Below are 24,251 nucleotides of genomic sequence, written 5' to 3'. Positions count from 1 at the left end.
TCCAGTTACTCTAATAACATAACAAAATTGCCTCCTGATGGAATCTGTGCTAACAATAAATCACTGTACATTGCATTATTGAGGCTTATGGTAATATTTGTCCAAAAATGTCCTGGCAGGTTCAATCATTAGTTTTGAAACGCACCTTTGCTTTAGAGACTGTCTCCATGTTACTTGCAAGATCATCAATCTCCATCTTCAGTTCACTCTTCTCCTTCTCCAGTTTCTGTTTGACTCTCTGCAGACTATCAATTTGTTCCCCAAGTTCTGCTGCACTGTCTGCATGCTTCTTGCGCAGAGCGGCTGCTGTAGCTTCATGCTGCAGAGTTGACTCTTCTAGGTCACGGCGCATTTTCTGGAACTCTGCTTCTCGCTTTTTGTTCATCTCAATCTGAACTGAGGTGGCCCCACCTGCTTCCTCCAGCCTCTCGCTGATCTCTTCAAGTTCCCTGGAGAGATCAGATCTCTGCTTCTCTGCCTTAGCTCGAGCTGCCCGTTCTGCCTCTATTTCTTCCTCAAGTTCCTCTATGCGAGCCTAGAGGGTGAAAATCATCCAATATGACTGTGTATCATAAACATGCCGAGTATTTTTGTAAGATATGTGATTTCATTTTGTATACTTTATTTAGCTGAATATTTATATTTTCTTGTACACATTCTATTCATATTACTGATAGTGTTCAGATGTAGCTTAAGAATCAACAATAGTTGAGCTATATTTCTTTATAGTGTTTGCTGGTAGTTTTTTGTATTTTATTGAAAAAATGCTACTATAGTTGTTGTAATATGAGTATACAGCAATTAAATCATATTTTTCCTTGCCTGTAACTCTTTGATTTTCTTCTGCAACTGAGAACCAAGAATTTGCTCGTCTTCAATTCTGCTTTGATACTGGCTGATTTCAAAGTCCTTCCTTTTTGAAGAGAAAGATACATCAGCACAAGTGCAACTTGAGAAAGATATAACAATAATACAAATGTCATTTGCATGCAGTGCGGTTCATACTTTTTCAGTTTTTCGTCAAGTTGTTGCCTATCATTTTCTAAATCCATGATTGTGTCCTGAGCTAATTTCAGATCTCCTTCAAGCTTTCTTTTTGCTCTTTCAAGATCCATCCTGAGTTTCTTTTCTTGTTCCAGAGACCCTTCAAGCTGCAATGAAATAAAAATTAATATCTATCTGCCCAGAATTCAAAAGGTGGGTCACAGTTTATATTGAATACTCAACTCACATCATCTACTTGCTGCTCGAGCTTGCTCTTGGCTTTGGTAAGCGTGTTTACTTTGTCTTCCTCAGCCTGCAGATCATCTAGTGTCTGTTGGTGGGCCTCCTGTAGAGCTTTCTTTTCTTTTGTCAATTTTGCAATATTCTCATCCAAAGCTGCCATTTCTTCAGTAAGATTTTTTACCTTAAGAAATAGTTAAGGTTATTTGAGGAGCTTATTTACAACAAATGACAGCAAATGTGATAGTAAGTATATATGTATTTATTCCACCAACAACGCGGCATATGTCCTTGTTATTTGGACGACACTCAAGGACATACTTAAGGGGTAATTATGAGTTTGGCGGACAGAAAAGGCCGTCTGCCAAACTCCTGCAGTCTGGTTGCTGCCTGAGAGGTCCCCTTCCAGTGGGCCCCATTAAGAGTTTCCAGCTGGGTAAGCGGTTGGAAACAGAGATTCCGCCCGCTGACCCAGGGGAAATGGCCTACAACATTGACGCTGGCTCATAATAGAGCCAGCAGCAATGCTGTAGTGCGTAGGGTGCACCAGCACCCGTCGTGATTTTCACTGTCTGCAAAGTAGAGAGTCAGAATCGTGACGGGGCTGGCAGGAGGGGGCCCTGCACTGCCCATGTCAGGTGCATACGCAGTGCAGGCCCCCCCCAGGGCCCCCTGCACCCCATCTCTGCCAGCCTTTAAATGTTGGGGCTTACGCCATGTAATTTCCGGCAGAGAGAGGACTTGTAGCACTGCCCTGGCAGATTAGGACAGTCAGCACCAGTGGAGGAAAAGTGGTGGTGCTGGCAGTCAAACCATGGCGCAACGGCCACGGTCGTAATGTGGCTGTCAGACTGCAACAACTGGCAGCGGTCCGACAACCACCGCGGCCCTGGTGGTATTAAGACTGAAAGGGTCATAATGAGACCCTTAAGTGTCTGCAAGTGAATGTAATATATTACCTTGTTTTCTGTAGCATGTTTCTCCTTCTCAACTTTGGCCAATGTTAATTCAAGGTCATCAATATCTTTCTTTAATTCAGAGCACTCATCCTCTAGCTTCCTCTTCCTTGCTGTTAGTTCAGCATTGGACTCCTCTTCATCCTCCAGGCGTTCATTCAGTTCTTTTGCTTTGGCTTCAAGTTGTATTTTTGTTTTGATGAGCTGGTCACACCGTTCTTCAGCATCTGCAAGATTCTCAGATTCCTGCAGAGAAAAATGATGCAGGTTTTTCAGTAAGTCTTTACCTAAGGTTATCTAATTGGTATATAAAAATCAGGCGTACATTTAAAAATTTAGTTCATAAAGTATTCTGAAATATGCAAAGACTTTCATAATTTTAGAATAGTTAAAGAACTGGATGTTTATGGAAATATATTAAATAATAAAGAACATAGGGCCAGATGTATGAAGCATTTTTCAAGTCGCAAACGGCAAATCGGGCTGAAAAATGCTATTTGGTAATACAGACCCATTTTTGCGATTCGTTAATCTATTTACCAAATCACAAAAAGGGTTTGTGAGTCGCAATTAGGAAGGGATGTTTCCTTCATAATTGCGAGTCGCAGTCCCATGTATGATTGTTTTGTGACCACGAACACGGTCGTAAAACAATCGCAGTTATGACCCCTTCCCCTCTGTGAATGGCAGCGAAAACATTTTTTCAGAGCAGGCAGTAGTCCCGCGGACCACTGCCTGCTCTGAAAAAATGAAAAGAAAACTTTTCATTTTTTGTTTTTGATATGCATCTTGTTTTCCTTTAAGGAAAACTGGCTGCATTTAAAGAAAAAACTGCTTTATTTAAAAGCATTCACAGACATGGTATGCTGCCTCCAGCAGGCCACCATCCCTGTGAGGGCAGCCATTCCCAATGGGGTCGTAAATTGCGACCTACCACACGAATATTCATGAGGTAGGTCATTTGCAACCCCATTGGGAATCGCAAACAGTGTCATTGACACTGTTGTACATAAGGTTTTGCGACTCGCAAATTGCGAGTCGCAAAACCTGAATTTCGTTCATGTGGCCCTAAATACAGTGCAATTTTGGTATATGGTTAAAACCGTATAATACATCTCACTGGAAAGTCACACAAATATTTTGGTCCTATAATGTACTACGCAAAAACATTTTTCATAATCTCTACATATCTTATAAAGGCATAGAGTCTACGTACATGGAAAAGGCCTGTTAATGAATGAGATCCACAAAACCTCTGTGTTTGTTTCTCTTGTTATTTTTGCTGATTGTTTCTCTGCTTTTTACATTTTTTGTGGTCCTTGAAGTGGTATTGATTAAGGCAGCTGGGAATACATGCGGGCTGTTTATATGAAATATTATGTTTAGGCGACATCATACTGCTCAGTTTTAGGGTGTGTGCTTTGAATTCATTGGTTGACATCACCTTTCCAGGTTACTCTTCAGTGATTTGAATAAAAAGATTTTAGCCATAAACCAAGTGGAGCAAGAAAAGTACTGCTCCCATACAAACAATGCTTCCTACCGAAGAACTTTGAGCACTTCCTAGTTTATTCCTCATTAACTGTTGCAGGTCTTATGTCAATACCCATTAGTTCCTTGATCCCTGCCTGCAAAGTTTCTTTCTGTGAATCTAAGCAAACATTGTTTTAATTTGCCTGCTTACATAAAAGTACGAGGTATCTAAGATAATAATTCTAAAGGTTCTGTTACACGTCTCTGAATATGAACGTATGTAATATCAAATAGATCATAAACACAGACCTCAGTGTAGTTTGCCACATAAATGTATATGAATATTTGGGAGTTTATTAGAAATTCATAGCCCACGTTATTGCAAATGGAAAAAAATAAAGAAGCTCGATATAGTAGAGCTCCTGACTCTACAAAACCACTCCCATCTCCTGTATTCACTGAAAGAAGTAAGTTGTTCAAAATCAGCATCATGCTCATTAAGTCAAGACTGTGTCTCACTGTTTGTGCTATTAGTATTGTCACTAACTCCCTACGTATGGTTTAGTTTGTTTACACTTTGCAATCCTAGGTACTGATCATTCCTGCTGCTAATTATAGGATTTGGTAGATGTGAGAAGGTGTGTCTGCAGCCTACCAGTGCCAGTTGAAGTCAGGCAGAGGGCATTTTTGTGGAATATCAGTACTAAAAGATCATAACAAATGACTGTCCATATTCCCTGTCCATACTCCCTTCCCTGTGAAGAGTATAAATCACTTGGGAAATAGTCATGTGAATGGTGGTAAGACTCAGAACTGTGACAATAGAGCTCAAACACTTTTCATATGAATTATTCTGGTCGCCCCCATTGCTGATTGTTCAAACCTTTATGCCCTTGAAGTTGGTCCTATGGATACTTTGTGTTTGCCAGGGTAGAAAAGAGAAGGTGGTGGGCATCTTATCCAAAACTAAGCCTTCTCTTTCCTATATCAAAGTTAAAAGTCCACACTGATTTAAAGGCAATACATGTATCATTCCTGTGATGTCACTCTAAAACAGCCCCGTTTCTAAATCTTTTTGTGTCCATAAAAACATTACTATAATATACATGTAATGTGTTCCTGAAATTAGATCATTTAACATGGAAAGTTATAATGATATTTTTACAGTCTACAAGGATGAACTTGATGTGTAGTGATTATGCAGATGTGTATCAACATAGTTTTCAATTCAGATGGCTTATACATACTGATTGAACTTGGAGATGAAGGTCATTTTTTTCTTGAATTATAGAAGACATTTTCTCTTCCAATTCTTTTCTTTTTGCCTCTGACTTAGCAAGAGCTTCTTTAGTTTTTTCAAATTCTTCCTTCATGTTCGCCATCTCCTTCTCGGATTCTGCGCTCTTTAACAGAGGTTTAATTTTGAAGTATAGCTTCATCCATGGCCAGTGTTTGACATTCATGAATGATCTAATGTTATACTGTATTGTGAAGAGAGCTTCCCTGCGAGATAAACACATTAACATTAACCTCATCATGCAAACTGTTTGTCATTCAGTGTGTATTTATACAATATGCTGTGCAGTTAATTATTGTAAAGCTTTAAAAGGCAAATCACCTAAAAAAAATTAAATGAAAGTTTCTTCCCATCACATCATCAAACTTCCGACCACATTTTGTATCACTATTTACCTTCACTTCCTTAAATAACTGGGTATCACAGCTTCAAAATCTTTCCACCCATTCACTGTGGTTACCTAAAAGTCAGAAGGATGGCTAATATAGGGTAACCTATCTATAGCAGTTTGTGAAACATGATTTTAAAGTGTATTAGCATCATCTGAGTCTTTCTCACCTTCTCATGTATCCTCAGTTTCTATGCCAACCTGGTTAAATTATGATCTTTGCTACTGTTATGTTTACCATATCCAAATAAGACTATTTCCCTTGATTGATGATTCATTCAAATTTCCTTTCATTTACAAATGTATTTAATCACTTTACTTTTCGTTGTTATTGTTTTCCTTAAACCCTCAAAATAACTGCATGAGATATATCAAAGACCAGTCATTTTCATTAGTGGTCCTTGCTCTTTTCTTCCAGCTTTCTACCTTTTTAATTATCAGGAAGGGGTAATTTGCATATTTTGTGTTTGGGCTTATTGATACTATTTAATAGTCATATTACATACCTCTTTTTTGCTGTTCCCTTTACTCAGTTCATTATGCAACTTCCTTCTTGAGGTAGCTGGTAGCGCAACTATTACATTTTGTGTAATTGTGTTTATATTGGATCTTTGCACTCTGTTTTATTTATAATTTGTAAATTGAACTCCTATTTATTTTATGTGGTCTATTTCAAATGTTTTAGGTGAAGTGTATTGAGCATGATTTCTACACAATGATGGTACAAAAAGGCCAATATATAGGGTTTAGTGGCACTCCTGCACTGGAGACCTTTGTTGTGGCAGCCCTTCGGTCATCAGGCCACCAGCTGAATAGGTAGGAATGCCCAGTACTTAATAGCTTTGCACTTCAGAGCTCTTGATTGTTGTGTTTTGCAGAAATAATCGCTCACTGGGCGGATTTGTTTCTGTAAAACTCAAAAATAGTGATTGATGGCTATGGCAGGACAGCCAGCTGGTTTGACAAAAGAATCACATGTTGTGATAAATACAGAAACATGATGCTACCAAAATGTTGTTCCCAAAATATCGAGGACCAAAATACTGAGAAGTAGGTGCATATAGGCAATTATAGGTTTACTATTCTTAACTCCACATCTCCGTACCCTGAATGTATATACATCAAGGTTAAAGGTGTAGAGTTAAGTAAAGAAAACATATACTTTCCTATATAAACATACCTCACAATATTTTGGCTCTCAATATTTTGTCTACAATATTCTAGTAGTACAATCTTCTAGCATTGATACTAAGGTGGAATACCAACAGAAGTGCTCCAACTGATTCTATGGGAGCCATTTTTTCAAAACAATCACCACTGTCCTGGTGGGGATCTCTACATTTTGTAGGTGACCCTTCTGGGCAGGCCACCTGCAAAGGTAAACACAACCCTCTAAATCGTGCTTCAATTTTTCCAAATATTGTAAAGTAGTCAACTTTAGGAATATTCCTTAAGGAGATCAAAATAAAAAATAACCAGATAAAAAATATATTCTGTGAGGTGTAATGCATTTTTGACTTTTTTTTAAATTGTGAGGAGGTCATGTTTTGGATACTACCAACAACTTCATTAAAAAACAGAATCCGGAGCCGCCCTATGGTTGTAGCAGTATTTCTATCACCATAAATCTCTGCAGGACTATTCCTCTGACAACTGTTGGCTTAACTCATAAATAGCCATATGAGACCTAATAGATATTTGACCTGTCTGAGGTAGCATCCTTATGTTTAGTTTTGACTAAGTTATTCAACCTAACTAGATTTTGACTTTCATAGTGACATGGCCTTTCCAGACTTTGTAGTTTTCAAAAGCTAGTTTTATAATTATGCAAAACAATCAATAAATAGTCTGAATAACAAACACCAACCATAGAAGACTGATTTAAAATTTACAAACTATATAAACTTGTAATAAAGTACCTTCTTTGTACCATTTTCTGATACTCAATCCTGCTCAAATAGCCACGGCACAGAGCTTGAAGACGTGTGATGACTTCTGCTAATCGATCATCTCGCATTTCTTCCAGTAAGCCCAGTAAACCAGCTTTAAAGAACACCTTGATGGAAGAAGCATTTGAAGTACATTACTTTTACTTTGAATGAATTTATATCTTATGTATACAAGTTTTTATTTTTATTTTTTAAATGATCACATTTTGGAAATTGCATAGAGGTGCTGCTTTGCCTCTTTAGAGAACATGCACATGTAGAAGGTTTGGTGGATCTTCAATTCAAATTTTTAACTTGAAGGGTGACAGACAAAACCCATCCACTAAGCTGTGACATTAAAGAAGAAATATGCTTGGACAGCAAATAGGAATATCTTACTTAGGTATGGGTCTGTTATACCAGAGCAAAAGTCTGAAAATTAGTAATTGAGCCTTGAAATCTACCATTGTAGACTATGCATGACTCAATTTTGCAAGATTTATGTTAGTTTAACTCTTGCATTTTGTGCCTTCATGAGTTGATGTAGCTGACTGACATGGTGACTTTGTGAACATAGGCATACATTGGTACAGCTTAAGAAAATTATATTTTTACCTTAGTGTGACCAAACTTGTATTGTGTATGGTCCACATCGATAGAGCCCAGAAGCTTCTGAGAAGCCTTCTTACTGTCAATGAACTGTCCCTCTGGGATAGCACTGGCATTTAAAATTTTATACCTGTTCAAGTAAAAAGAGAATAGTCATAGGAAAAACAAACCCATCATAGAAGTCATACTGATTGTTGTAAAAAGCAGCTGTTGAAAACTGACCTCTGCTTAAAGTCACCATAAAGGATCCTGCTTGGGAATCCTTTTCTACAAATTCTGATCCCTTCCAGCACGCCATTGCACCTCAGTTGATGTAGCACAAGTTGATGATCCATAGCACCTTCAAAGAATTAAACACTTTATGAGCTTGCCTCATTGAAAAAAACAATGTTACTGCTAGCAATCGCTGTCCACGTTTCTTACCTGGTGTCTTTGTTTCATTTGGAATGATGCAGCGCACAAAGTGAGGGTGAGTCGTTCTTAAATTGCTCATCAATTTGTTTAGGTTTTCCTGTAAGGCAGAATGATAAAGATAATTAGATTTGCTGTAGTCAGACGCTTTAGTTAATGAGATCACTTCTATATTTTATTTTCCTAACATCGCTAAATCGAACATTTAGTTGAATGAAGAATGAAACAAGAGTACCCTGAACAGTGCAGACACTGTCTGGAAGGAAGATCCCTTTTTCTTGCCACCTTTCTTGGCTGCACCGCCCTCTGTTTGAAGAAATGACACAATTGATGCAACGGCTGTATAGCTACTCACATTTTGACACTATGTTTTTTTATTTTATGGAGGATTACTGCAGTAGTTAACATAGTTTACCTGCTTCTGCTGCTGCATACGCAGAGAAGAGATATGCCAGTGTCTTCATTGATGACTTCTGGTAGAGCTGAATAACGGAGTCATTCAAGGGGTCCTTGTTCTTTTCAAGCCAGCCGGTGATATTGTAGTCAACAGTGCCAGCATAGTGTACAAGGGAAAAGTGGGCCTCAGGTTTGCCTTTCGTAGGTTTTGGTTTCTGGAAGTTGTTGGATTTTCCCAGATGCTGGTCATAGAGCTTGTTCTTGAAGGAGACATCTGTAGCCTTAGGGAACATGCACTCCTCCTCCAGGATTGAGAAAATGCCCATGGGCTATAAATAACAAAAGCAATGAATTTGTAATTTCACTTTATTTCACTTCTGTGTTGTAACTTATATTGAATTTCAGTGATGCGAAAGACAGGTAATAAGTCCTCATGATGTTCACCATTATTTAAGTTATTTGTCTACATTTTGCTAGTGAAAGGGAAATGTTACATTCCAAGAACGATCAGTGGTAGATGTCTACTGGGAATATTATACAAAAGGGTAATGATGAGTAATAATCAAAGCAGATTGGTCTACTACAGGTCATTGAAAAGAAAGCCAATTCAGGACTTAAGTCTTCAAACACTGACTATGTAAAGGACCTCTTTACTCTCAGGTATTACAAATAATATTTGGAGAAAGCAGATCTAGTTAAACAATGTTATACAAGAAACAGGAGCACTCTCAAACATGGCAAACTACTGTGAGTGCTAAAAATAATGAGTGTAAAAAGAATCATTTTCAGCAATGGGAGTAGGTGAACGTATTTGGAACCTAAACAAAGATGGGTGGCAAGTATGTTTTTTTAACTCACTTGGAGCATAGATCACAACGTTTAAGCAATGATGGGTGCTTAGATGAGATGGAGGGAATACAATAAAACATTGTCATAGATTTATGAAGTCTCAAACTTTACCTTTTCAATAAGCTCAATGCAGGCAGCCAGGTCCATCCCAAAGTCTATGAACTCCCACTCAATTCCTTCTTTCTTGTATTCTTCTTGTTCAAGGACGAACATGTGATGGTTGAAGAACTGTTGCAGTTTTTCATTTGTGAAGTTGATGCACAGTTGTTCCAAGCTGTTGTACTATCAGCACAATAGTAGAAATATCAAGATGAAGCATTAATTTCACATTATAATTCTTTCCAGTCTCAAAGATGCCAACTTACACATTTAAGAACTGTATCACAGAATTGTTTGGATTAAAATAATCACTATATGTTGAAAATTATTAAGAAGCAAAGTAGAACAATAATGTGACACTATTAAGCTCAATGCCCCTCAGCATCTTTCCTTTCACCTACTATGTTATTTGTTCCCCTGAAATATGTCTCTAAAGGAGATGCAACTAACTCTAAGAAAGGGTTACAACTTGAATATAATTAATCAATTAAAACCTTGCAATAAATATGAGGGAACAGAGATATTTTTGACCATTGAAGCATGAACACATTTTGTGCACAGAGGCTGTGTTTGTTACTGTTTCTATTTATCCCAGTTATTCCTCCTATAAAGGAAAACATATTTTCAAGCACATGGTAGATCATGTAGAGCAGAAAGGTAGGAGGTTCCACAATACTAGAAAGTCTTATACTACTAGAACATGTTAAATGTCTACTTGGTGAGCATGAAAAAATACGTGACACTCCTAGAGATCTATGAATTATAATGATTTAATCTGACCATACCATGGTCAAAACGATTCTTAGTACAGGGGAAATTATCTGGCAGGGGTGTGCAATGTTACCTGTAACATCCTTTTAAATCTTTGCAAGCTTTGTGAAGTATGAAGCCCGCAATGTTTGAAAACAACAGAGAAGTTTAGTGGATAAAAGTTGTGGTAACTGCTCAAAGCCCAACTCACCAGCACCATTTATCTGGTGATGTTTGATGGAGATGTCAAGCGACAATGTCCGGCTGCTGGATTTCCTGTCCTTCATGAGAGGGACATCTTGAGGCAAGAATTGTCATGGCTAAAAGCCCACTTGTGATAACTTTCACTTTCACTCACCTCTGCAATGAATCGAGTTTCCTGACTTCCCAGGCAAAGTTTAAAGTTTTTGTACAATAGCGCTGGGGTTCTAAGTATTCTTGTGCACTGGCCTCTGAGCCTTTTATAAATTGTTTCTCCATCCCCCCATAGTACATTTTAAGGTTCTGTGATAAGGGTACTAGTAGGGGATCAGAACCTAATAGGGTAGACAAATGTTTTTCCTTTTAGTAAAATTTTTATAAACCACAGATTTGCAGAATACTACTCATTAGTGTTATGAAAGCATCTCTTATAACAAAATGTGTGACTCATCCTCATTTACTCACATCAAAGATCTCAAATCCAGCAATGTCCAGAACACCAATGAAAAACTGCCTTTGCTGTTTAGTATCCAGTTGCTGGTTAATGCGTGTAACCATCCAAAAGAACATCTTTTCATACACTGCTTTTGCGAGTGCACCCACAGAGTTATGCACCTATGGGAAGTAAATTGCAGACCTTAATGGATTGCACCAAAGACAAACCAGCACAGAAGCCAAAGCCTGTAAGTGAGGTAGTGTCATACCTGCTGCACAGTTTGCCCCTTGGTGACAAACTCATTCCCAACCTTTACCCTTGGAAAGCAGAGAGCTTTGAGTAAATCAGACGAATTCAGATTCATCAGGTATGCAGCTTTATCAGCAACTTGAAGAAAGTGGAGCGAAAACAATTTTACTTCACTGATTGGTTATATCAAAAACAGATGCAAGAATACATTTACTGGAGCATTAATTTCTGTTAGTTGTGGAACTGTAGATGGCTCCTACTCCTACAAAAACAATTTCTTTAACTTTTCTACTATTGTCTTGCTTAGATGTTGGGAATGGCAAAACTATTTCAGTAAACCACAAAACTGGTGGAAGGAGCAATCTTGATGAATGTTTTTGGTCATCATATGACACTACTCAAATCCTCATTGTGAGGTGAAATCTGGCAGTACTTGTTTTGTGCATGAACAATCCAGAAATAATGTACTCAGTACGTGACCATCTCTGACAGTGGAGACTGCAAAACATTTATAGCTAAACACTGGCTATATGAAATTCTCTCATTTGGGATCCACTGATGGCCTCATTCTAAGTTCCTAATGATATACAAAAGGTATACTGTTCCAAAATGACAACTCCTCACTACCAATTTGGAGGAGAAGGGGTCACCCAAAGCAATTTCTTGTTATGAGCAAGAGCCCTCACCCACCATTGCTTCATCATCGGGCTTGCACCTCGTCGGGCCAGTGCTGCAATGCCCGACAGGCCCCACATGAGAGCTCTTTGCCGGAAGTCTTTTGTTGAAAGGTGTCGGGAATGTGCCATGGGTGCTAAATGTTCCACGGTCTGTGATTGGAGAAGGACTGGAAGGAGTGTGAGTTTAATTTGACTATAGGTGCTGATGCTATACTTTTACTCTGAACAGTGGCACCTATGTCAAGGTTAAAAACAAGAGGTGGGAATTGTCATGGATAGTGGTCTCGTATTCCATAAGTGTGAGTCTGTATGTGTAATCCCCATACTCCAGGAACACAGTTGAATAAATCTGTGTGCGGGATTGCCTACACTACAGAGATGTGATTGACATGTCTCATGCCCTAAGTAGTCCAAAGGGATCTAGTGGTGTTTTATCAGGACCTAAATGGAGAAAAAAAACCTAGTCCTCATTAACAGAGTAAGAATGCTCTCATGGTAATGTGCACCTACAACCTATCATGATTACAGAGGTGTGTGTATCGCCAAGTTGGGTGACCCTCCTAGATTTAGGCATGTGCCCCTTGAGATACTAAGGATGCTGCAGCTCCTGCAAAATATCTGTCCAGAGACTGTAGTCAGCTGACCTACCTGTCATCCACAAACCCCGAAGTCACTCTAAGTTCTACAGGCATACCAATGTGGTCTGTGACAGCGGCATAACTGGACCTACTAGTAAGAACAAATTATCTTGTCACATGTTTTCTAAGATGTATGCAGGTTGGGCTCTTTGTAACTATGTTAGTGTATGAACAAGTGGTGATTGTTAAATCAAATTTCAAGTTACAATTTATCATTAATTATGGCCAAATATTAGATGGTTTTTATCATACCATGTAACACATACCATGTATGTGATCTGTCAGTGTTTTCTATATATTATACAGAACTGTAAAACAAATTACCTATCCCACAATCCTGTTAGGGTGGACATACGCTGTAAGTACACACTTACTTTAAGGTAGCGAGGTGATTTATAGGATGCACCAATAATCATTGGTAACATACTTTTTCAGTACACTGGGGACAATATTGTTGGTCACTTTTACTCTTCTAATTGTTTATGTTTCTGAAAGATGTGGGGCTAGAGGCATCATTATACATTATATGTTGCACAAGGATTTGTTTTGTGCAGAAAATAAATGTGGCGTGTAGCCAGGTCATAGCTTTGTACCTCATTGTAATGTTCTGTACTGAATATTCAACATCTGAAGTTGATGCTACACCACACAGCAGCATTGATGTGTTGATTATCAAACATTCTTTGATTACTGTGAGTTTGATATTTTTACATTTCTAAATTCCACTAAGTGAAAAAATAATTAACAATTCAGATCATCCTACTACAGTGTGATCATACCTTCAGTTCCATCTGGTTCGGCCTGCTCCTCTCTAGGTTTTTGCTTGAACTTCATGTTTCCATAGTGCATCACAGCACCGGTTAATTTATAAATGGTAACTTTCTCATCCGCCGTGAACCCCAGAATATCTATAGCCGACTGCAAATTAAAATCTGAATTAGATTTATATCTCTATTGAAGAGTAGCAGAGGTGTATTGCAATGCTGTTTTATCACTTACATCGGTGGCCATGAGTTCCTCAGTGTCATCGATACTGGCAACTGAGATCTCACCTTGACTGACGAACGGGTAGTCATATGGGTTGGTTGTAATAAGAAGCATATCTAAACAAATTAACACATTTATGGATATAATCACTGTATAGCGAAAAATACTTCAATGTTTTCCTCATGCTACACATTTTACAGCAACCCAAATAAATACTTCACATTCCATAAGTCGGTGAAAGTTCAAACCTATCCTGTCAAAATATCACATCCACACAATTGACTACCACTAAATTATGAACTCAAGGAGATGTCTGAGCTAAGAATAGTAAATCTATACTCTATATATGTATTTACCTCGTCAATGTTGTGGTTGCAATATTTTTGGAAGGCCGATATTTCAACAGAGATATTGTGGCATACAATCCTTAAATCATTCTAGCATAGTATTACAGCCTGCTTTGAATTGATGTAAATGACCTTGATATGCCCACTCCCAAGATATAGCTTCAAACTGTTAATTACGTATATGTTGCATGTTTTCAATGGGATATCTAGCATTCCAGTGTTTTAACTAAGCATTGTTCTACTTTTCAAAGTGCTGAGAATTGACCTATTTGCAATTGTATGTCCAAACCAATTGGTAGATAAGATAATAAAGGGGAAGGGATATTTCTCAGTCATAAATCAACCTCTGTATGTGGGCCATAAAGTTATGGGTATCAGTTTCCTCAAGCTTAGCACTCCTCCAAAGAAGACATACAGTTTCACTATGACTTTCTGCTCCACGTGCTCCACTCCATAGCATTACTGGCCAGCAAATGACAAACATTATTATTCACATTCTAAGCTTTCCTTATCGGCTGTGCCAATATCAACATTACACAAATGGTTGTGTAACCTAGACTTCCGGATGTTTGCCGTTATTTTCTAGTTCACCATGTAAACAATGGTCAAGTATACCAGGAAAAAATAATAGCATTCCAAAAGAGAAACGAGGTGAAATGTAAATCACTTCTCTGATATTTTAGACTTTTCTCCAAATCCTGCAGTATTCACATAATTGGTAACCCTGCATTTTCTTCTGTGCCTTGATGTGAATGTGAAATGCTCCCTATATATTAGTGAGATTGACGTCACTGCGCACTTGCAAATTGATTCATACCTATGAGCTCCGGTTTCTTGTTGGACATGATCTGATAGAAGATATGGTAACTTCGCTCAGCTTTCAGTTGAAAGGTAACCCTTGATTTTTCTAAGAGATCTGGCAACGCAAAATAAACGTCATTAAAAAAATATTAATGCAACAATCTCGAGAGAATATGGCAGTGGGCATGTTTCTTACATGTTTCAATGTCAGCGGAGGCCAACTTTCCAGTCGTGCCAAAGTGGATTCTGATAAATTTGCCCTACAAGACAGTTAGTACAATGGTTGGTTATTGTGTAGCTGAGATTTGATAACATCTAGGGCCATATGTACGAACACATTTTCCCATAGACACAGAATGGGTAAAAACCTTTGCTACATCTGGCTCCTAGTTATTATAATACATGTAACAGGATGGTGTTGAACTTTGTATTGATTTAGGTATAATATCCTAATAATACCACAAGTAGGTAAGCTCAAAATAAAATTATAGTTTTTCAACAGTTTTCATAATGAGTGTTCATTTATTGATATCTGTTGCTTCAATTGATCCCTGTAATGAGCCTTGACAACCTGGCATCTGATAGCAGCTTATTTATTGTACATTAATATTTGGGACCAGTAAGCATTTCCCTTTTAATTCACGTGTATGCCACCCAAAGAAAGATGTTACTTATAATCATAGTAAACCCTATTGACAGTACTAATTTTAGCCAATACCTATGTTCCTTTCAATAATAGGCCATTTTGCTTTGCACTTAGGTGCCAGTAAAGAATATTTCCCTGGTGAGGGATGTTTTGCAGCCAATTGATGGAACAGTTAGTCACTGAAGGCACTGAAGCTGATCTTGGACTTACAAGTACAAAGAGAATTTATAGATCATCACTTGATGCTTTAAAATGGCAATACCAAAAACAGCAATTTTTATTCCTTCAATTAAAAGTGAGCTGTGGATGCCCGAAAGTAGCCCAGACGTCCTCAACCAACACTTTTCTGAGCATCTAATTTACATCCTATGAGTCTTGAATGGGACATGTCAGATTTTAATGTGGAGTGGACCGACTGGTCAGTTTATTTTGATCTTTGGAAGAATTAATGTAAACTCTGATGAAATGGAAAACAAAATTAACAGTGAAACAAATCTAAATATTCACAACAGTCCTAGACCTGCACAATGCACAGTTTCAGGAAAATAACACCGTACATAAAGTAGCGTGCATTATCACATGAATGCTTTCACCCGAAGTTGTAGAAGAGTTTAAGCAAGAAGGAAACATTGTGATCAAGGAACATTCTCAGTCATAAAAAAGGATCCTTCATTCCAGGCAGTCAGTGTCAGATGTATTTGCATATTAAGCATGATAAACTAAAGAAACATCTAAAGGTGCATGAATATTTGATTTTATTATTGACAGAATGCTGTTAAAAGCATGACTTACAAAGCGTGATGAGTTGTCATTTCTCACAGTCTTGGCGTTACCAAAGGCTTCCAGCAGCGGGTTAGCTGAGATGATTTGATCTTCCAGCGTACCCTTATAAAACATAGAGACATGCAAAATTCAGCACTTCCAGTAGAAAACAATGAAGGACTTATGTTTGCTGCATTCGTTAACACAATACACACCTTTGCATCTACTTTTTTCTTCTCTCCAACAGTTGCAATTGTTGCAAAGTATTGGATGACACGTTTTGTATTCACAGTCTTTCCAGCACCAGATTCTCCACTGCCAGACAAGAAATATACACATCAGAAAAATTAAAGATACAGGCAGTTTGCGTAAATGACAATGAATAGTTTGTGTTACACTAGTTTTTTCTTTCTTTACGGTAGCCTTAAAACAGTTACAAAACTGTCTTAAGCCAAGGACAACCTTTAGTAAGTCAGGCTCATAGATACTAGAAAGTGTCAATCTCTTTCTGTATGTGGTTTATAACAGATTCACTAGGTTGCCTCTTCTTCAGGAAGAAACAAGGATCTAGGAAACATTCACATATTAAGGACAGTGTTTACCCTAGAGTGGAGGTGGCAGGTCTAAACCCCACCACCAGCAATGGCTACCTGTATTCTAATCAATTTAAAGCGACAAGCCATTCATGTCAGGAGATCCATCCAACAGAACAGAACTCATTTTTGTCAGAAATCACACTAAGGTGGCCTGCACCTGGCACCCCTTTGGAATTCCTAGGATTCCTCTGGACACATTGTAGGGCGTGCACATGTAGTAAATAGTAGGAGGAGGAGATGCTGGGATATTCCCGGAACCACACTTTTCTGAAAGTTTACGAAGATGCTCCAGGACGAGGGGATACTATTTCTCCCTCCCCAGGACTAAGGGAACCATTCAATGATTTAAATGTTAGTTTATTTTGGGAACAAACAAACAAACATGCAAACATACATTTTAAAATAAAAATTATTACATTGTAAATATGTTGGTTGCAAATTGGCTGAATTGATACTGGGTCATTTGCGACCACAAAAGAAAACATTTTGGCAAGTACAAATGTCTTAGCAAATCACAATTTGGCTTTGCGATTCAGTATTTAGAAGGGGTATGTTTACTGTGTCCTTTCCAAATACTGATTTGCAGTGGTTTGCATCAATGTTTTGCAACCAAATTCCAGTTGCAAAACATTCATATTTTACCAACATCTCGAAGGAGGTAATAACCCATTTGCAAATAGGAAGGGGTCCACTGCCTACTCTTATAAAATGAAACCTAAAAGTTTTATTTTATTTTTTTAAACGCATCCCAGTTTCCTTTGAAGAGAACAGATTGCATTTTATAAAATTAAAAGTCGCTTTACTATAAGGCAATCACAGACATGGTGGTCTGCTGACCCCACCACCATTCCTGTGATGGCTCTCATTCCTAATGACCTACCTCATGAATATACCTGGAGTAGGTCGATTTGCAACCCACTAGGAATTACTTGATTATAAGTTGTAAGTTTTCTCACATTAGTAATTGCGACTTCCTAATTGCAATTTGGTAAGAATCTTAATTTTGAAATGACAATTCCTGCTTATTGCACATGTGGCCCAAAATCTCTTATATTAAGCATCTTGTGTTATTACATTGGTGCTGCCTTCAACAATCAACATGCGAAGCACAGAAATATAGAGCAGCAGTTCACCTCGCGTCATCCTTGAAAGCAGGTAGTCTCCGTGATGCGAACCCCAAAGGTAACATGGGGTAAGTATTCAAAGACTGCACTTACCCTCATGCAAAAAATTTGACATATGCATGGGGCTACATTCTGTGAAAATGAGAGCATACTTAACATTTTTTAGCCCTAGCACTGAGCATGCACAATGGCTATTACAGAATGGGGTCCATCAACCGCAGCCCCTTCTGCAACATAATCTTCTCTGGGAGGGCATGACGCATGACAAGTGGACAGCCACAAAACTAGTCGTACATTGTCAATGTAATAGGTAATTTCTTCATAATGTAGTTCACTATAAAACAATATATTGTGTATTACCTAGCATAAGTCCTCCTCGCTCACTACCATTTAAAATCAAACTCCTACCAAATCTGCTGAATATCTTGTGAACTGGGTGGCAGCATCAAATCAGGATCTTCCCTTCCTTGGGGTTCCTGTTCCATCATCATGCATACCCTAGGCCCTTGGGTCTGACATCTACACATACTTCATGATGTAGATCATCTCATCCCGATGATAAAAAAAAAGTAAAGTTTACCACATCACCACTCCACATAGTTTAAGATAAACCATGAGCATTTGTGATGTACTGTATCAAGGTCTCGCAAGTGACATCCAATGTCCCACATCCATCTGAACCTGGGTTTGGCCCAGCTCTTGTGCAAAATTGAAAACAAACTTGTTAACTTGTATATTGTCATTGATTAGATGTTCACTTATTTAGGTTAAAATACTGCATATTGTAAATAGTGTAACCTTCCCTACCCCTATATATAGTTCACTACTTTCCCTACCTCAAATTGCACCTTATGTTTTTAAACTGTCTGTAAAATCATATCTGTTTACTGTACTCAAATAGCCTTCCCTTCAGATGCTGTCATTTTCGTCTTTTGTAAATTGAATGAGTTAATAACCCTGTGTCTGAAATACCCTGGCTCCTTAGCGCCATGGCGGTTCTATACAAAACTCCAGTGGGTTGAGGAGCACTGCCCCCTGCCTTTTTTCCGGAAAGAACAGTGTCTGTCAGGCTGAACAAAGGTAAGCCTGACAGACACTGTTCTTGTTCAGGTGAGGCAGCCAGGAGCTAAACATGTGCTAAATGCACAGGCTCCTGGCTGCCTGAGCAGAACTTTACTAGTTTGAGAATGTCACAGACCTGTGGGCGTGACCTCCTCAGCCTAGCAAAAGTGCCTCAAAGCCCTCTCCTTCATGGCAAGGGGAAGCATCATTAATTGCCTCACACCAGGGTGCTTCAGTTTTAAGCCCTGAAGTACCCAGGACCGAGTGTCAATCAGTGACACCTCATCACAGAGTGGGGTAGGGGCAGCAGTCCCTCTGACCCCATCCCACTCTGTGACAGTGAGGTACTGCTGCCTTTCGTCATTGGCCAACTTAAGTTCAGCCAAAGAGGGAAGGCAGCAGTCCTAACACTCCTGAGACTTCCGAGACTTCCCTCTCTACAGTGAGGGTAAGTTTCATGTGTTTTTTATGTTTGGTGCATGCATGTTTGAATGAAAGTATATGAATTTGTGACTGAGTGTTGTGAATGTGTCTGTGTATGTGCGCATGTGTGTGAGTATGGATGTGTGCGTGTGCGCCCTCCCTCCCCCCACCAACTTTTTCCTTTGTAAAATTACCGGCTGCCACTGACATCACTACAAACAAATAAAGAAATGCTTGTATTGTGGCAGTGTTCATTATCCCTCTAAAGAATTGGTCTGTGTCGTGTCAAAAGCCAATATTCTTTACCATTGTTGAACTCCTTGTGTCAGTAAAATAACATTTGTCACAAAGGTCAACAGATCACTTCCTCATGTTTGAAATGGTTCAAGTAGAGGAAAGTACGAATTACTCATTTAAAGCACGTTTAGTTCAGCAAAGGATCATAATTAATAATGAACGTCCTTCTACGTCGCACTCCATATAAAATATTTAAGGAATTAAATATACATACGTGATCAAGATTGACTGGTTTTCGCGATCTGCAAAAGGCAAAACAGAATTCTTGATTACGACGTATTAATTGACGGTGTTAGCAATGAAGTGCGTATAAATGAATCTTAATATCTCTGATAGCTAAAGTCAGCCGATCTATATATCACTCTTCCGTGAGTGTTATATTATTTACCCGCAATTAAATAAATTGAATAAATAAATAAAGTCCTATTTTAAATCGGTAAGTTTGCTGTGCATATACAGAGAAGAATCATAGCCCCAAACAAATTGTTGACGAATCACAAACACATGAGTAAGTAACGGCATTTGTCGTATGTATAGTTTCACATGTTTGCAGTTGCCAGTGTCTGGGATTCGGGAATAAATGTTGACTTACATATCCTTAAACGATATATGTCCTGAGAACATGGTTTCAAATACTTTGCTGACACACACCTATCTAAACAACCTGTAACGTGCTACTTTTTCTTTGAATTCGCTTTTTTTCCAAATACTTATCTCCCTTCAGTATCCACACCCATGTAAAACCCATAAGACTGAACCACCTCCCCACACTTTTTGCACCGCTTTGGTAATACAATTAATTGTGAGTTAGATGTCTAGATAAATATGGCAAAAGCCTTCCATAATGTTTATGAATACCACCTCATTAGCGTGTTTGTAGCTAATCACTTAAATAACAAAAGTAAGTGCACATCATTTTAAAGTTTTCATCTATGAACAGGTGTGACATTTTATTACGTAATTTAAGGGTTAATAAGACCGACTGTCAAAAGAGTGGTCGCCAAATCAGGCTTTTTATGCAAGAATGAGTATCATACACTATGCATGTATCATATACCACTCTGAATTTGTAGAATATGTCAGTAAATCATGCTTAAACTGTGATGTTTTCCAAGTATGAGTCACACTGAGGCAAATCCCCCTGTTATTCAGCAACATTGTACACGACTAGCCGGCCACATTCCTTTTCTTACCCTGACAGCAAAGAAACTAGAAAAGAACTGGATTGTCTATCTGCTTTATTAAAATGCTGTATCTTTAGAGCTGTTATCATTGGTTTGTTGCAGTTCCATCGATGCATTGCTTCTATTCACCACAGCAAAGTGTATGAGGCAAAATGGCAGCCCATTTCATCCATTGACTATGGGCACTGACAGCGATGGCAATTTGCTTGTACACATATGCACACCACTAAAAAATGTCAATTCTAGTGTCAGGGCTGGTGAGCTGATAGTTAATTTACTTTTTACATCCTTACGTGTTTACATTTTTAATTAATTCATTTATTTTTGCAAGGACCCAAAATCTTCCGAAGCACTGCTATTAGGTCATCCTGAAAATTGACTGTGAATCTGTATCACATCTTTGTGCTGCCTGTGTACACAAGTGCCTGTACCTGTGTTTTTATGTGCGTGGACTCTGGGATGCTTATTGGTCCGTCTGTGCTCGGACGTCTGCAGCTGTTTTTCTGTGCTACATGTGGATATGTCTGTGTGCACTTCTTCCTGTGTGAGTTGTGCCTCTCTCTGCGGCATAAACTACGGAAAATGTCAAACCTACTGGCCTTTCAATGCTAAGATCTAGATTGACCCTGCTCCCTGCTCTTTGGTCCCATTTTCAGGATTTGCTACTGGTCTATGCCAAGGTATTTCACTTAAGTTCAGTCATTGGTCTTGGTTTCAGCAATGCACGATCTCTGTAAAGTAGGAGATTCATTGTATTGAGTTTCCTGCTTTAATCAGTTTTTTGTAACTCAACTGTACGATTGATGGAAAACAGTATACTTGTTGGAATCATCTTATGAACTGTATGCCACTTACCGTCAAATAATAATAAAGCCTTGTTAGACACTTACCTGAGAAAAAATTCTACAGGAAGAACTTTGAATTCTTTGTGCTTGCTCGTTCCTGAGTAAAAAAACTATACGCTTGCCTGTGGTATTTGTAACTGGATGTGAGGGAGCTATCATTGGACAGCCCCAACCTCTACAGTCAGCATCATTCTAAAATACTGAAGCCCATGAACAGAGTAATGGAAAATGGGGCACCTGCCCTCCCCCCGAAAACAAGCTCACCCCTATCCCTCCCAGACACAGACACTACGGGAACAGCAATACCAGGCCAGTTGTGTAAAAATGTGTAATCCATTTTTCATTAAAATGTGGAGCACCAAAGTTTATTGTACTTCTAAGCAGTTCTAAAGTTGGCATTTGAGAGTGATTAGGCACTTAGAAGGGAAAGTATGTTGTAGTCAAGCTGAAAGGCCATAATTAGAATTTGAACATTGTTGTTTATATCTAACAAAATAGCCACCATGACCACATTTGCTTTAGTACAACATTTAAAGTTATTGTTAATGATGTAAATGGCTCACCAGTTAACATGAACTGATAGGCATTGTCAGAGATGGAGAAGATGTGTGGTGGGGCCTCCTGGCGCTTTTTGCCTCGGTAAGCATTCACCACCTCTGGGTTGTACACCGGCAGCCACTTGTAGGGGTTTACCGTGACGCAAAAGAGGCCTGAATAAGTCTGCAATATTCAATGATCACAACATATTACATTTTCATATGCATTTCTGCAACATATACACGTCATCAAAAGCTTTTAGTACTTAAGCCGTTACTCACATAGATCATCCAGGCTGCATAACGCTCTTTGAGGTTATACAGCACGGCTGGTTCGTTCAAGTGAGTCATCATAGCCATGTCTTCAATTTTATCGAATTTTGGCGGGTTCATTGGGAAGATCTGGTCATCTTTCACTGTTGTAGTCTGCCAAAGAAACACAAATGTCCATCACCAGGAGTATTAATACATCATATTTTATTGCCAAGAAGCATATTATGTTAATGTATGACTTATTCCGCATAGCATTTTCCCATTAGAGGCATCTTGGCACTTAATCTGAGAGACACTCGAAGCTCAGGCGTCAATGAGACTATCATCATTCCAACTCAGAGAATGAGTGTGCTCGCAAAAGCTGTCTAAAGCAAAGATGAAGGAGACATTGGCCCTCATTCGGACCTTGGCGGGCGGCGGAGGCCGCCCGCCAAAGTCCTGCCGTCAGGTTACCGTTCCGCGGTCGAAAGACCGCGGCGGTAATTCTGACTTTCCCGCTGGGCTGGCGGGCGGCCGCCTTCAGGCTGCCCGCCAGCCCAGCGGGAAAGAGGCTTCCACGATGAAGCCGGCTCGGAATCGAGCCGGCGGAGTGGAAGCTGTGCGACGGGTGCAGTTGCACCCGTCGCGTATTTCACTGTCTGCACAGCAGACAGTGAAATACATTTAGGGGCCCTCTTACAGGGGCCCCTGCAGTGCCCATGCCAGTGGCATGGGCACTGCAGGGGCCCCCAGGGGCCCCGCAACCCCCCCTACCGCCATCCGGTTCCCGGCGGGAGAACCGCCGGGAACTGGATGGCGGTAGGGGGGGTCGGAATCCCCTCGGCGGCGCAGCTAGCTGCGCCGCCTTGGAGGATTCCAATGGGCGGCGGTACACTGGCGGGAGCCCGCCAGTGTTGCCGGTCCGACCGCGGCTTTACCGCCACGGTCGGAATGCCCATTGGAGCACCGCCGGCCTGTCGGCGGTGCTCCCGCGGTCCTCCAACCCGGCGGTCATGGACCGCCAGGGTTGGAATGACCACCATTGTCTCTACTGGATAAAAGAAGGAGTTGCACACTCTTGCACTTAGATATTACAAAAAACAGTCTTGTGCACTTTCACCAAACTCATAAGTAAGAGACAAAGGGGACTGATCATAAAAGGCTTGATGAACCACACATAAGGCATTAAACGAGAGAAAGGCATTGCCAAAGAATGGAGGTAGCAAAGTGCCAGGGGTGATAAAAAGTAAGGTGGCTGATGACTATGGTGTAATTGCTGGGAACAGTCTCTGGGGTCTTAGAAGATTCTTGTGGTGGTTCAAATGATCCCCTCTGGTGCGGTCCTGCCTGTTCTTGACAATGGTGAGCACGGAAGAGACGCATTGTGAAAAGAGCAAATATTTGAAGATTTAAGTCATAGGATGAAAAGAGCATTTGTGAACAATTACTTTTAAATAGATACTACATACAGATCCTTTTTGAGTCCTGGCTTCTTGGCCACCATAGCTGCCACATGACAAAGGTTTGTGAGAGCAACCATCAGTCTGGTGTCCAGAAGTGGGGGATGTAAGCCTAATGCCTTTTAATGTAGTGAATTTTAGAACAACTCCTTTGAAAGGCATAAAAGAAAATGTATGTATTTACTTGTATAGACAGTGCATGAGCACTGAGAGGTACGGGCTCGCTTTACATACATCTGACCAGATCTGTTCACTAATTTGGAGTTTCTCTATGTTTTAACCACCCCTTGTTTAGTTTAAATATCTAAAGAAGTGATAAAAGGTATTTGTTTACATCACCTCCATCCA

General features: G+C 39.4%; 1 protein-coding gene across 1 annotated transcript in view; it reads right to left on the bottom strand.

Moving 5' to 3' along the window:
* LOC138246134 (myosin-4) overlaps positions 1-24,251 on the bottom strand; it is a 45,781-nt gene that overhangs the window by 12,387 nt on the left and 9,143 nt on the right. The window contains exons 4-27 of the mRNA XM_069200405.1: positions 22,474-22,617; positions 22,219-22,375; positions 19,841-19,868; positions 16,340-16,439; positions 16,155-16,247; positions 14,913-14,976; positions 14,733-14,831; positions 13,581-13,684; positions 13,361-13,499; positions 11,286-11,404; positions 11,047-11,196; positions 9,643-9,813; positions 8,702-9,011; positions 8,522-8,592; positions 8,299-8,386; positions 8,098-8,215; positions 7,882-8,005; positions 7,258-7,394; positions 4,901-5,156; positions 2,184-2,426; positions 1,232-1,408; positions 1,006-1,151; positions 823-913; positions 146-535 (exon numbers count right to left, since the gene is read on the bottom strand). Of these exons, the coding sequence (XP_069056506.1) occupies positions 146-535; positions 823-913; positions 1,006-1,151; positions 1,232-1,408; positions 2,184-2,426; positions 4,901-5,156; positions 7,258-7,394; positions 7,882-8,005; positions 8,098-8,215; positions 8,299-8,386; positions 8,522-8,592; positions 8,702-9,011; positions 9,643-9,813; positions 11,047-11,196; positions 11,286-11,404; positions 13,361-13,499; positions 13,581-13,684; positions 14,733-14,831; positions 14,913-14,976; positions 16,155-16,247; positions 16,340-16,439; positions 19,841-19,868; positions 22,219-22,375; positions 22,474-22,617 (3,519 nt within the window). The remainder of the gene's footprint in view (positions 1-145; positions 536-822; positions 914-1,005; positions 1,152-1,231; positions 1,409-2,183; positions 2,427-4,900; positions 5,157-7,257; positions 7,395-7,881; positions 8,006-8,097; positions 8,216-8,298; positions 8,387-8,521; positions 8,593-8,701; positions 9,012-9,642; positions 9,814-11,046; positions 11,197-11,285; positions 11,405-13,360; positions 13,500-13,580; positions 13,685-14,732; positions 14,832-14,912; positions 14,977-16,154; positions 16,248-16,339; positions 16,440-19,840; positions 19,869-22,218; positions 22,376-22,473; positions 22,618-24,251) is intronic.

Source organism: Pleurodeles waltl, chromosome 7, assembly GCF_031143425.1.
Source record: "Pleurodeles waltl isolate 20211129_DDA chromosome 7, aPleWal1.hap1.20221129, whole genome shotgun sequence".
In the NCBI taxonomy this organism is placed as follows: domain Eukaryota; kingdom Metazoa; phylum Chordata; class Amphibia; order Caudata; family Salamandridae; genus Pleurodeles; species Pleurodeles waltl.
Note: the sequence above shows the minus strand (reverse complement) of the source record. Positions and strands in the feature narration are given on the sequence as shown.